The 12,561-nt window shown below is 39.5% G+C and overlaps 1 protein-coding gene across 50 annotated transcripts in view; it reads right to left on the reverse strand.

The window, feature by feature from the left end:
• Positions 1-1,341: 1,341 nt before the first annotated feature.
• Positions 1,342-12,561, reverse strand: part of ANK2 (ankyrin 2) — a 655,140-nt gene continuing 643,920 nt past the window's right edge. For 45 of the 50 annotated variants that reach the window (XM_044224180.1, XM_044224185.1, XM_044224181.1 and 42 more), the window contains 4 exons: positions 10,151-10,234; positions 9,884-10,048; positions 8,663-8,845; positions 1,342-3,606 (listed from right to left, as the gene is read on the reverse strand). In XM_044224180.1, coding sequence (XP_044080115.1) covers positions 3,592-3,606; positions 8,663-8,845; positions 9,884-10,048; positions 10,151-10,234 — 447 coding nt within the window. In that variant the 3' untranslated portion in view covers positions 1,342-3,591. The other 5 variants (XM_044224222.1, XM_044224190.1, XM_044224194.1 and 2 more) reach the window with 5 other exon arrangements.

Here is a 12,561-nt window from a genome sequence, read left to right on the forward strand (position 1 = left end):
GTGCCCCTGCCCACCAGAGCAGCGCTGCCCATGGGATACTCACATGCACCGTCCATTCCACTCTGTGGAGCTTATTGAAAGTAAAGGAGTACTTTTGTTTTTCCCTGGGGAGTCTGAGGATAACCAAGAAAGAATAATTTGTGTGTAGGAGTTAGGAATAAAGGTTCTTCTGAAGATATTTCAAAGGTTTTCTCAAATGTTCCATTACTGCAGTGAAACCAAAGTTGTATTACGTATTTACGTGGGTGGTTTTCATTCTAAGATTGTAATTCTAGCTTTAATTAGATCAGAAACAGAAATCAGACTTTAGCTGAAGGAAAAGAGTATAATTTTTAAGCAGAGTGGCAACCGAAGACAAAGACATTTAAAATGAAAGTAAGCTGGCCATCTTTTTTCCATTATTCAAGAAAACCTTGTAGTGATGCTGGTTCTCACTAAATACTTGGTTAGATGCTCTTTATCTGTTTTATTTATGTCCTGGTCTCCTTGCCCACACCCGGACCCTCCATGCTGACATAAATGGAATCACACCACTAGGAACCAAAGTTCAAATTCCAGTCAAGCCGGTTTCAATGTGCTTAGATGTAATTTTCACCTTTTTATACCTAATTTGAGTCATTCATGAGATGTGCTTAATCATCCCTCTGTCTGGAGGGTTGGCCCCACCTTATATTTTAAATAAGTAAATTCTTAAATATGTAAAACCTCTTCGATTTCCTAACCGTGCCTTTTTGTACTGTTTTTTACAGTAAAAAATACTACAGCAGCACTAAAGGGATTTTTCAAAAAACTAAAAACCGAAACCTCTCCAAATAACAACGGATTTCAGTTTTGTGTATTTCTGCCCTTTTGTTACTTATACTGACGTATCCATTTAATGTTTAATTCTCAGGCTATGAGATACCTAACACTGCCACCCACCCCAGTGAAATGCTGTTCTCAAAGGAGGGTGTTTCCGGCACACCACTGCCTTATAAGTGAGAACTGAAAAGGGATACTCCTGCCCCGTGGGCCTTGCTGCCTTAGGAATCCCTCGTTACTCTCTCCTCATTTCCTCCCAGGCCCCAAGTCCCTGTTTTTTATTTACTAACGATTCCAAAACTAAATCTAAATCTTCTCCTTTTGCATAACAAAAACAAACGTTTTTTGAGGGCAAAGACAAACTCTGTTCCTCTCCGTGTTTAATACGGTGTTGGGCCTATAGCATATTGATCACCAAATAAAAACTACAAGGAAAGGAGGGATTTGTGTCCTTTTTGGCTTCAAATCTGTGTCATTGCTTTAGTAATTGTACCTCCTAAAATCACAGATTAAGTGGTAAAGAAGAAGAAATACTGTTGCCACATTTAACACTTGTACATTTTATTTAATTAAATCAGCCATTGTACACATTGCAGCTATGTATTGTTAGTGTTGTATTTTTTTTTCCAGTAACTAATACATGCCCTCATAGATATATTCAATTAGTGTTATCACCATGGGAACAAGATGCTGATTCATCAACTGAAAATTCACTTCTTCTCACAGTATTCAAGTTTTTTGATTACACAGCAAAAATCAAAAATCAAAAAAAGGTGAATAACCATTATGTTGTTACACAGACGTCATCTGCACTGCAAAGAACACAACAGAAATGCTTTTCTTGAGCTCCAGTGAAGGTTTTGACAAGAAGGCCATGGCGTGTCTCAAAAAGTTTCACCATTGAGCCTCTCTCATTTTGGCTGCCAAAGAAAGCTTTATTTCCTATCCAACTGCCAGAAAGTGCTAGCGTTTGAGGCTTTAAGAGATTTGGCTTGTGGGAAACCTCCCTCCCAGGAAATTTTCTCCCTTGGCAACATTACTTGAAATGATGAAGTGCCATTGTTTGTCACATTTGTTTTTGACTTTCGGAGCAATGAGTCATTTTTGCACAACAGGAAAAGACCAGATAGAATTGGAAAATGTTCAATCCCTGGAGGATAGACTCTTTTTTTTTTAAATTTCATCTTCATTGAATATACTTTTCTTTAACAAATAACTGATTCGAAATGTATACTGTTTATATGAATATATTTGTGAATATATATATATGTTAAAATGCTACACAGCTTCAACCACTAGAGGAATAAGGAATAGGACATGGAAATCACTCAGATGATTCAAGTTCCTTCTCTGAAACAAACAAAAAAGTGCACAAATGCACTTAAGAGTTTCCAAGGGAGTTTGGATTTCAAATAAATAAATCAAAAATTTTAACCAAAACCAAATTTGTAAGGATTTCTCAACCTTGTCTGCAAGCTAAAAAACAGACCCAGCAGAAGAGTGAAAAGTGCTTGCTCAGGGTCAAAAGAATGAAAACCATCAGTGTGATTAGAAGAGTTTTGACTGTGGTTTTGATTTTTAAATGCTACATGCAGGTATTAGAGAAGATATAAACCCGGAGGGGGGAAAGAAAACCACTCCAACACGGTGAAGGAGTTTAACCTTTTGCGTAGGGGGTAAATCTTGTTTCCAATGGATTATCTACAGTGCAGTGGCCAGGAGAAAGTACCACCAATAAGACAGCGTGGTTTGCTAAAGCAGCAATGAAAACTGGAAAACTACAGTAGTTATAGCTTTTAAAATACCCTGCCAATGTGTCCAAAATCTAAAAGACCTGAAGATGCTAGGATGCCACAGGATGTGGTGGCTAGCCGCTGAATACCTCACTGTTGCTTTCCTTTTGCCTTCTGCTCCCCTTCTCCCCTCCCTCGTGTGGCCGTTGGGGAATCATAAACCAAGGCTGGCCAGCACCAGCAGTAAGTGCTTAGTTAGGATAGTCCTTGAGGTTATTAACCATCTTTTACTAGGAGCAACGGCTACTCTGGAAGTTCTAAGGATGTGGTAGGTCTGAAGGGCTGCTTTTGCAGTCCAACTGTATTATCACTCGATTGTGTTAGCAATATGGTAATTAACCATTGTTCAGCAATTTCTAGAGGCCTTTTATTCCATGATGCCCAGTGTAGTTATGATAGGCAGTGGTTTTAATTTTAATATGTTGTTCATCTGAGCATTTGAGCTATATACATGGTACAAGGATATCCCTCGGAAGGACTCCCGGACATCATCACTTGAAGAGGTCTGTAGGTGAAGTTCTTCTGATCGATGGAGTTTCGTAAAGCTTGTGTAGGAGCAAAGAACGATGGAGGTGGCCAGTTCCCAGTTTAGCACAGACACAACAAAGTAGTGGATACAGCATCCAGACTGAAGGATGCTATCTTTGGTCACAAATCAGCTTACAGTTAAAGAGGACGGGGAAAAACTGAAACAGAATGCGGTGTGTATTTGCTAAAAGTGGAAGTGTCAGGGTATCCCATTAGGCTGGGGAGGTCACTCTGCTAATGAAACGGGAAGTTGCATATTGAATGAATGCATGGTTTCTGGTGTGAGGACTGGGCAGCCCCTCATTTGGCCTCTTGCTTCGAGTCCTCCTTGCAGAAATGCCGAAGGAGTTGCTGGAGGTCATGCTGGAGGTCATCTTGGTCTAGTGCTTCTGGTACATCCTCCAGGTGCTCCAAGTAAATGCGTTTTCCATGCTGGTCCTTCACCACAGCCCTCTTCTGTGTACTGGCTTTACTCATTGTTGTCCTGGAGGAAAGCAGACAAGAGAGAATTATGCTTTCTTCACTGAAACGCAGCCGCCATCTTTGGAATGGGGGTAACCATGACATAAAAGCACTTTACTGTCCTACCTATGGATACTTCCACACTAGCCATCTTTCCACATCTTTCTTTTAAACGTGACCTCTCCTGTCTGACATGAGTCATGAAATGTTTTAAAGTCTTTCGGAATAAAGAATGTTTTTTAAAACCTTAAGAACTATTTCAAGTAACTAAAACCATGCTTTAATAGGATTCTCTCCAAGAGTAACTGTATAATCATTCTTGTTTTGCTAAGGTGCCCTGATTTGAAAGAGCTTGGGTGGCATAGTTGGTTGGGCATCAAACTCTCCATTTTGGCTCAGGTTGTGATCCTGGAGTTGTGGGACTGAGCCCCGCATTGGACTCCACACTCAGAAGGCATCTGTTTGAGAATCTCTCTCCTCCCTTCTGCCTCTTCCACTCATGCTCTCTCTTTCTAAAATAAACAAATAAATCTTAAAAAAGGAAAGAAAGAAAGAAAGAGCTCGGCTCCTTCTGAAACAGGGACTCCATATGTACTTTTTGACAGGCTGAGAAAAATACTTTTTGATTTTTTAAAACATCTTAGCTGCCAGCTTAATCCTTAGAGTTGCATCCTGTTCTAGAAAAACTTTTCCATGAGTTATAGATCTTTAAAAACTGGAATCTTATTCTGTCAACCTAGAGGAAGGTGACTGCCAATGAGAGATGAGGGTCTGTCCAGGTGTCAAAACTTCATCTAGAGATGGTGGGGAAGACAGAGGAAAGAGAAAAAACACCAAGAGACAAATTCTTTCTCCATCTGCTCAGATCTCCTTGGACTTTGCCCATTTTTGGTCTTCTATGCCATTGAAGAGTCTGCTGCTTTCTTGGCTCCCTCCTGACTAGTGATTCCTTGACAAAAGGGGCTCTGATGTACTGTGATATTTTGTACTACCATTTTCCTGCATCCCTACTTGAAAATGATTATGCTGTAATCTGTACACCCTCTCTTCTTCTCACTACTTCTAAATATAATTATTCATTCCGTTACTATGTGCTGAACATTTTTATGTGCCAGGCACTATTATTAAAATGAATAAGGATAATGAATCTCAGAGATTTTAAGCAATGCTCCAAATACAAAATAACATAGTTAGTATGAAGCAGGGCCAAGACTCAAAGGTTCCAGAGCCTGAATCTGTAACCATGCTGTTACGCATCTTCACTAAAAACCACGGAAGAAATGAGCAGTGTTTGTGACTTTACCCAGCATTTTTCTTACTGATTCCTAGTGTTAAGGAGCTGGAAGTTCTGCCCTTACCATTATTCTACCTTTTAACGCTGCCATGCATTGAAGATCATCCTGATCTTTTTAAAAGACTTCTATTAGCCAAAATACTTTCAACCCTCTTTTGAGCATCTTTGTTTCCTTCTTCCTTCTTCTCGCATGTTCTCTTCTTCTCTCCCTCCCTTCAAACTTCTCTCCTTTCCTTCGACACCACACAAATTATTTTGTTTTGTTTTGCTTTAAAGATTTTATTTATTTATTTGACAGACAGAGATCACAGGTAGGCAGAGAGGCAGGCAGAGAGAGAGGAAGGGAAGCAGGCTCCCTGCCGAGCACAGAGCCCGATGCGGGGCTCAATTCCAGGATGCTGGGATTGTGACCTGAGCCGAAGGCAGAGGCTTTAACCCACTGAGCCACCGAGGCACCCCTCACATGAGTTATTTTGTATCTGAAAGCAAACTTAAATTTGTTCCTTTTTAAAAATATATATTTATTTATTTTAGAGAAAGAGAGAGCTAGGGTAAAGGCAAATGGAGAAAGAGTCCTCCAGCAGACTCCCCAGTGAGCATGGAGCCCAATGTGAAGCTTGATCCCAGGACCCTGACATCATGATCTGAGTCAGACGCTTAACTGACTGAGTCACCCAGGCACACCAAATTTGTTCCTCTTGATAACAAGATCAAATTTTGTTCCAGTGGTTGAAATTAGATTTATAACTATTCAGCACTCATAATTTGCATCTCCCAAAAGGCAAATATCTGATTATTTCTGCCAAGAGCTAAAGAAGCCTTCATTGCATTGGTGGTGGTGCTTGGCGGGGTGGGGGTGGGTAAGGGGGTGGGGGAGTGATGTTCCTGTCATAGGGCAAACTCTGGTATTTTGTGCAGATGTGTGTAGATGAATGTGTTTGTGAGTAAGCATATGCATATAACTCAAGCAGTGGAATGAATCTACTCATGTATTTAGGGGGGGCAGTGGATATGATAAAAAGTCTTCAGCAACATACAAGATAAACGTGTTATACATGACAAATACAGTTCTGGAACTAAATAGCTATAGAATTTAATTGAGTTGTCTGTATCCCTGGCTTCAAATTCACCAGCTGTAACTGAGATGACTGAGAACTTTGAATTAACTGGTCCCTAAATGTAGTCCAATTTAAAGAGCTCTTGATGCTGGGGTGTGTACATGGTTTATGTGGTTTTGTCTGAGTAACTGAATAACAGACTTAAAAGTTCAGAGTACAAAAAGCACTCTATCCTTAATTTACATAGCATTTTTAAAGTTCTCTGAGCAATTACACTCTTCAATTCTTAGCTGCTGCTGCTGCTCACATGGGATTGGAGGGTGGAATTGTGACAGAACCTTTAATTCACTGCTCCTAATTATTGTGTTCTACGGGCTAAAAATAGCTTTGTAGAGTACTATAAATGACAATCTTTTTCTTCTTTACAATGAAGTGGAAAGCACAATAGTAACTTGAGTTTCCATTGTGTCTTTTCACTGTGAAGCTGAGAGCACATTAGCTTGGTGCTGCTAGAGGGCCAGAGAGAAGGGCCAGGAGATGAGGCAAGAGGCAAGGGTGCTCGAGTTCATACATCAAATAGGTGATAGGGACAGGCTAACCAGGGAGTTTCACAGCTGGCCCCCTTTCTTAGGCACAAAAGTGAGGTGCTTACGGCTTTTATGGCACTTTCTAAACTTCGTAGAGTTCCTGGTTTCAGCATTGCTAGGTACATTCAGATTTGGGGATATCAAACTCACGCTCATGTTATTTGCCACTCACATGCGGAATCATGAAACAGCTTAAAGCTTTTGGAATGAGGTTAAAAAAAAAAAAAAGATTTTTAAAAAACCCAAAGCATGTACCACGCAGTTATGATTTGCTAAGACTGAACTGAAAGTAGCTGGTCACAAGATTAATTTGCGAGCAGCTGATTAGATTCCTCCTCATGAGCTCCAAGGCTATCAATACAAGGGAAGATCCCAGCCAGGAGGCCTCAGCGAAATGGATGCCTTGCTAAAACCCAGGGAGTGACTGTGTCACCTGGTGTCTTGTTCTCCTCAAGCCTTGCTATTACTTTCAAAGCATCCAGAGGACGCTACAGGCATGACAACTGACAGATCTACCACTTGACGAAAGTGTACGATGCAGGAAGAGTTGGAAGTTCCCAAGGGATGTTAGGGTATATGTAGGGGCTGTTTTTATTTTCTTAAAATTGGGAAAAAAAACTCCAGGTGTTAGTTGGCAAAGCATAACCCCATGCTAACCCAAACCTTTTAATGACTGATCCATCCTCTTTCAGGATTTCATTCTCTACTAAACTGGGAAAGTGCACTTTCATGTGGCTACCTGTGTAAGTCAAAGCCTAAAGGAAAAAGAAAACAGGACAAAACCCATTGTAAACCATAGACTTAAAAAGAATCTATTCCGGTACTTAATCGCTAATGAGTATAAAAAGCTATACTTGAAAGCGTAAATAAAAACAATCTCGGGATCAAATAAAAGAATTGAGTTTTATCTAAATTCCTCCCATTTGTGAGGGACATGTACTACGATGCTTCATAGATGCAGGTAAATAACGTCTGCGCTGACCGACTTCTGATTTGCTCCTCACTCCTCACCTCACCCCTTCTCTTCCCAGTGGAGACTCTACCGATCACTATAATGATTAGAGGCAAAATAAGCAACAAATGAATAAGACCCAAAGTGTACAACTCACACAATTCATCTTCTGATTATCCAAGGTCCTTAAAAGTATTTAAATAAGGTATGCCTTTCATACCTCAATGCATTCATATACAATCTCGGCGCATATTGTGGGTAAAAAAGAGGACACACGTGTAACATTTAACTTCAAAAGGGCTCAATAGCAAAAAGTGTTTTGTAGATATTTGCATAGGTCCACAATCCCTTAGTCAAACCCTTGGGGCCAGATGTGTTTCAGAACCCAGAATTTTTTTTTCTTTTTGGATTTTAGAAAGGTAATATGATACATACACTGTATGTTCCAATACCCCAGAAGGGGCCAGGGCAGTATCCTGTAATCAAACTCATACGTATATGAACAGCAAACCATACGAATATTCACTCTAGGGAGGACTAAAACTCCTTCCAAGTCCTAATAGCTCCGTATTAGTTCATATTAAATTCTGCCACCAAATTAACTTGCTACTAAGCTACAAAATTCGTTTCGGTTTCAGAATTTTTGCATTTTTGAATCCTAGTAAGGGTCTGTGGGTCTGTCACTGTGGACCCATTTCCTAGTTCCTGAAAATCAGAACTTAAATAATGACAAATACTTACTTTATTTCTAGGTTTAAAATAAAACTGAATCTTCTTTAATGTCAATCTTCAGAAATATTTGAGAATATTAGTTAGTAAAGATAATTTGCAACCTATTTATTTCTTTTTCTTATTAATTGGGAAGTTACTTCTGGGACTTCCTAGCAAGATGTACAATCATGACCTAATTCCAGAGATTCTGATTCTGATTCAGCTGAAGGGAATTCTGGTCATTTAGCTTTTTAAAAGCATTTAAGATGACACTGATGAATACCACAAGTTGTGGAAACATTACCTCATGGTACAAGTTATTCACACAGGAATTCTACTCTCTTGAATTTTTCTGCACCTTTCCATGAATACACATATGGAATGACATGATGATAACCATTTTCTTTTTAAACACAAAGCAAACATAAAATATACATACACCACACAAAAACATGAAAGTGATAATGCTTCTATACCTCTTCAAAGTCATCTTTGGCTGAAGGAAGATCAGTGGCTAAACTAGAATCACCCAGATGTTTCTCCATCCTCTCTCCATGTACCATAGTTGTTTTAACAACTTTGCTGACTCTACGGCCTTCCACTGGTTCAGCCTGAAATTGTGAGGTACTGGACAAAATGCTGGGCTCAGACAAAGTTACCTAATGAATGAAGGACACACGATACATGGTTTCTGACTGCCACAATGTCACAGTGATGAATTCTTTCATATAAAACAAACAAACAAACAAACAAATAAAAAACCCCAAAACCCTACAATGATATATACCTGTCTTCCAGAAAACAGTATTTTGGAAAAGAGAAGCAGTTACAGAAAGAAAGAAAAAGCCTGTAATCAACTGGTGATGCTTCTGTGGAAGAGTCTACGTACACAGCACCAAACTTATGAGTCACCTGAACAAAAACCCGTCAGGAAGTATTGTAAATAAGAAACCAATTGCTCAGTGCAATGCAGACATAACAGCCTGTTTATAAACTCTCTCCTCCATGTTTAAATGGTTTTGACATTAAGAAGATAAAACTAATCCCCATAGGAGAAACTCTCAAAGATATGAGAAACCAAAAAAGTAGATTTCTGGAAAAACTTTGTGCCTGATAATAACATTTTGAGGATGTGAATGAATGCAAAACAGTGATGGTGTCACAAATTACACGTCAAAGAGAGTAAATGTTTCTCAAAGAGAGTAGAATGGAAAGAAAGAAAACTAGAGGTCAGGGAATTTCTGGACCCTGACTTTAGCGACTCTGAAATGCACAAGTTTAAATATCAAATATTTATCAACAGGGCCCTACAGAGGCTGCCACGCTGTCTGTGGAACAAGTGCCACAATGCAGTTGCAAGGGACTTTCCGTGACATACTGCTTGCCAGCCGACGGAACTCTGGTCTTTTAAAATTTGACTTCTGGATTTCTATTGTTATGTATGCAACCATGAACTGAACAGAAAACAGAAATAAGAAAGACCAAACAGCGATCATGAATACAATGGCTACAAATCTCCTCGATGGTTATTTTAAAATGCCACAAAATCATGAAGAAAAAATTGAATGTACAACTGAAAGTAGGGTGCCATGTAATGGGGAGCAGTGGGGCCAATGTGGGTAAACAATGTCACCCACCTCTTCTGACTCTATTTCACACTGTCCATAAAATCACATTGGAGAATCTGATGTTCTTACCTCTGACTGTTCGGTGTCACTCTTTAATACAATGCGTTTCATGACTTTGGAATAGCCATCTCCTTCCTCAATGCTGATGGGTCCCTGGGGCGTTCCCTGCATCGTAACCTCCTCTTTCTCTGTGCCATCAGAGGACACATACCGCCTAATGACTTTCCTAGTGACCTGAAAGATATTTTATTCATGGATCTTGTTTTTGAGGGACCGTACTGGGGGACTGATACGTTTTAAGCAGGAGGTTTGAAATCAGTCACATTAGGAGGGTACCTTCTTGACCACAGTGTGTCCATGCTCATCGATGTATTCTTCTTCTGTGACTGTTTCCGGGGGTATGTCAGGCATATCATCTCCCTAAACGGTTGAGAGAAAAGGGTCACTTCTGTCTTTGGCACTGATTCTGGGAAACTCTTCCCAAGGGCTTATAATGGAAGCCATGTTAGAAAATGAAGGAAGCTACTGAGAAGCACTGCTGAGATGCCGAGTCCTGTCAAGTAGTATGTTTAAAGGAAAGAAAGAAAGAAAGAAAAAAAATAAAAGGGCGGGTGATAACATGCTTAGGCGAACTGGACCAAAGTTAGGTGTACAACAAACACACAAACAAAAATGGACAAGCGAGGTGAGGTGGGCAGAACGGAAGAAGCGCTCTCACTCTAGCTGTTTGCTCTCTCGAGGTGGGCTGCCAACATCATCAACACTGCATTGTTTTTTTAACAAACCAAACTTAGGAGAGTTAGGGATCTGCTTTTGAATGGCCATGCACTCCCTGAAGAGCATGCCGAGCCCTCATTGCTCCAGGTCTACCACTCTCTAAGGGTTATGGGGACAGAAGTGTCCCGGACGTGCAGTAACGTAACAGCTATTACCTGAATAATCACTCGTCGGCGGACAACCCTGGTAGTTACCATCGCCTCCTCATCTGAGCTGGCCTCCAGCTCACCTAATTCCTCTGTTAGCTCCTGGTGGAAGCATGGAAGCATGGTTTTGTTTAACACGCTAAGGAATGTCTTCACTACTGGTTTCTGCTTTAGTTCACACTTGTTTTCTGAAAGTCTCATTCCTGGAGGCTTTGGTGGAAAAGCCAGCAGGGCAAACAGGTGTATATAAGAAAAGAGATTTTTTGATCAATGAATGAAAAATAAATTATGGATTCTGAAAGCTGTCTGAGTGTCCATCTGTCAAAATCTGTCAGAAGAAATGTGCAGCTTGTCCACATCACTGCTTGGACTTAAACTCCTGATAAACCACCAGATGTAAACACAGAACTCAAGCAACACAAAAAAACATTTATAAGCCACTTACACTCGGGCTTTAGGCTTGGAATGATTAACTCAGAGGTATAGAAATAACTTAAGCTTGTAGCAGAACTTTCTGCAAAAAGCCACAATTTCCCAGTAGCTGTTATCTAGCCAGTGGAGCATCTCCCTGGCAACAAAAAAGGCAGCCTATGAATACTAGACTCATTTTGCCAGTCTGATGTTATGGGTCTGGCCCAGAGTCAGAGATGGAGCTGAAGACATAATTTTAGATTAGAACACATATCTCAGGAGCATTCTATCAAATCACTTTCCTAATAGGATGATTTTTTTTTTTTAAAGAAGACTCAATGAAATTTTTTTGACGTATTTTTAAATGCCTGATGTATTTCTACATGCTTTTCCACGAAAGGAAGATATGTAAAATTTTAAGCAAATTATACTTTAAAAACATTCGGGAATCTGCCACCTAGAAATATGATAAGCACGAAAAGTGACTGAAATTGGATCCTCAAGATAAGGTCATGAGAAGTTAAGAGTCAAAATAAGAAGCATCACAGAGGTAAATGGATATTCATTAAGAATAAATGGAACAGACCTGTGTAAAGTGGAATACAGAAGGACTTAGCAAAATTTATTTATGTGCATTGAAAAAAATAAATGAATTATGCAGATAATTGTTTGAAATCTATACTTCATTTAGCCACTGGATTCTTAGGCTCAATTTCATTAACTTCTAAGTCCAGATAGCATCTTTGAAACACTTCTACTAGAATTCATTTAAGCCAAGAACTTGGGAGATGAATAATTCTGTGCAAAAGTAAACTTAAAATAAAATTCCATTCATGGGATGAATTTATTATTTAAGGTAAATGCCAAAATTGGGACATAGTTCTCATTTGCTGAACCTCTCCTAATTATAGTTATGATTTTAGACAAATCCTGCTAGCAGATGTCATCCTCATAGTGAACCAAAATAAATGTAGGCCTTAAGCCCGCAGATAAGTTGTATCACTTGTTTCCCCAAAAAGTTTCAGTTCTTTTACATAACTCATTCTCTACTACTAAGACATATATTAATGCTTTAAAAACACTTTGAGGTAGAAAATGTTTTTGAATTCCGAAAGGAAAAATATATAATTTAATTTATATTAAATTACGTTTAATGCAAACAGATTCTGGGTCCTCCTTCCCTCCCTGAGAGTCATTTTGATTCAGGAGCTCTGAGGAGGGCTCAAACCCCCACCATTAATGCTGAGGGATATGAACAGTTTAGAATGCATTTTGAGAAGAAATGGTTTAAATGAATTTCTTAAGACGGTCTCCACCCTTCTTCGCAACATCAAAACTCATCAAAACTCACGTAAAGACACGTAAGGACAAAGGAAACAGTGTGACGTCAACTCTTGCCCCTGTCAGGGATTC

The sequence above is a fragment of the Neovison vison genome, chromosome 11 (genome assembly GCF_020171115.1).
Source record: "Neovison vison isolate M4711 chromosome 11, ASM_NN_V1, whole genome shotgun sequence".
NCBI classification, from domain to species: domain Eukaryota; kingdom Metazoa; phylum Chordata; class Mammalia; order Carnivora; family Mustelidae; genus Neogale; species Neogale vison.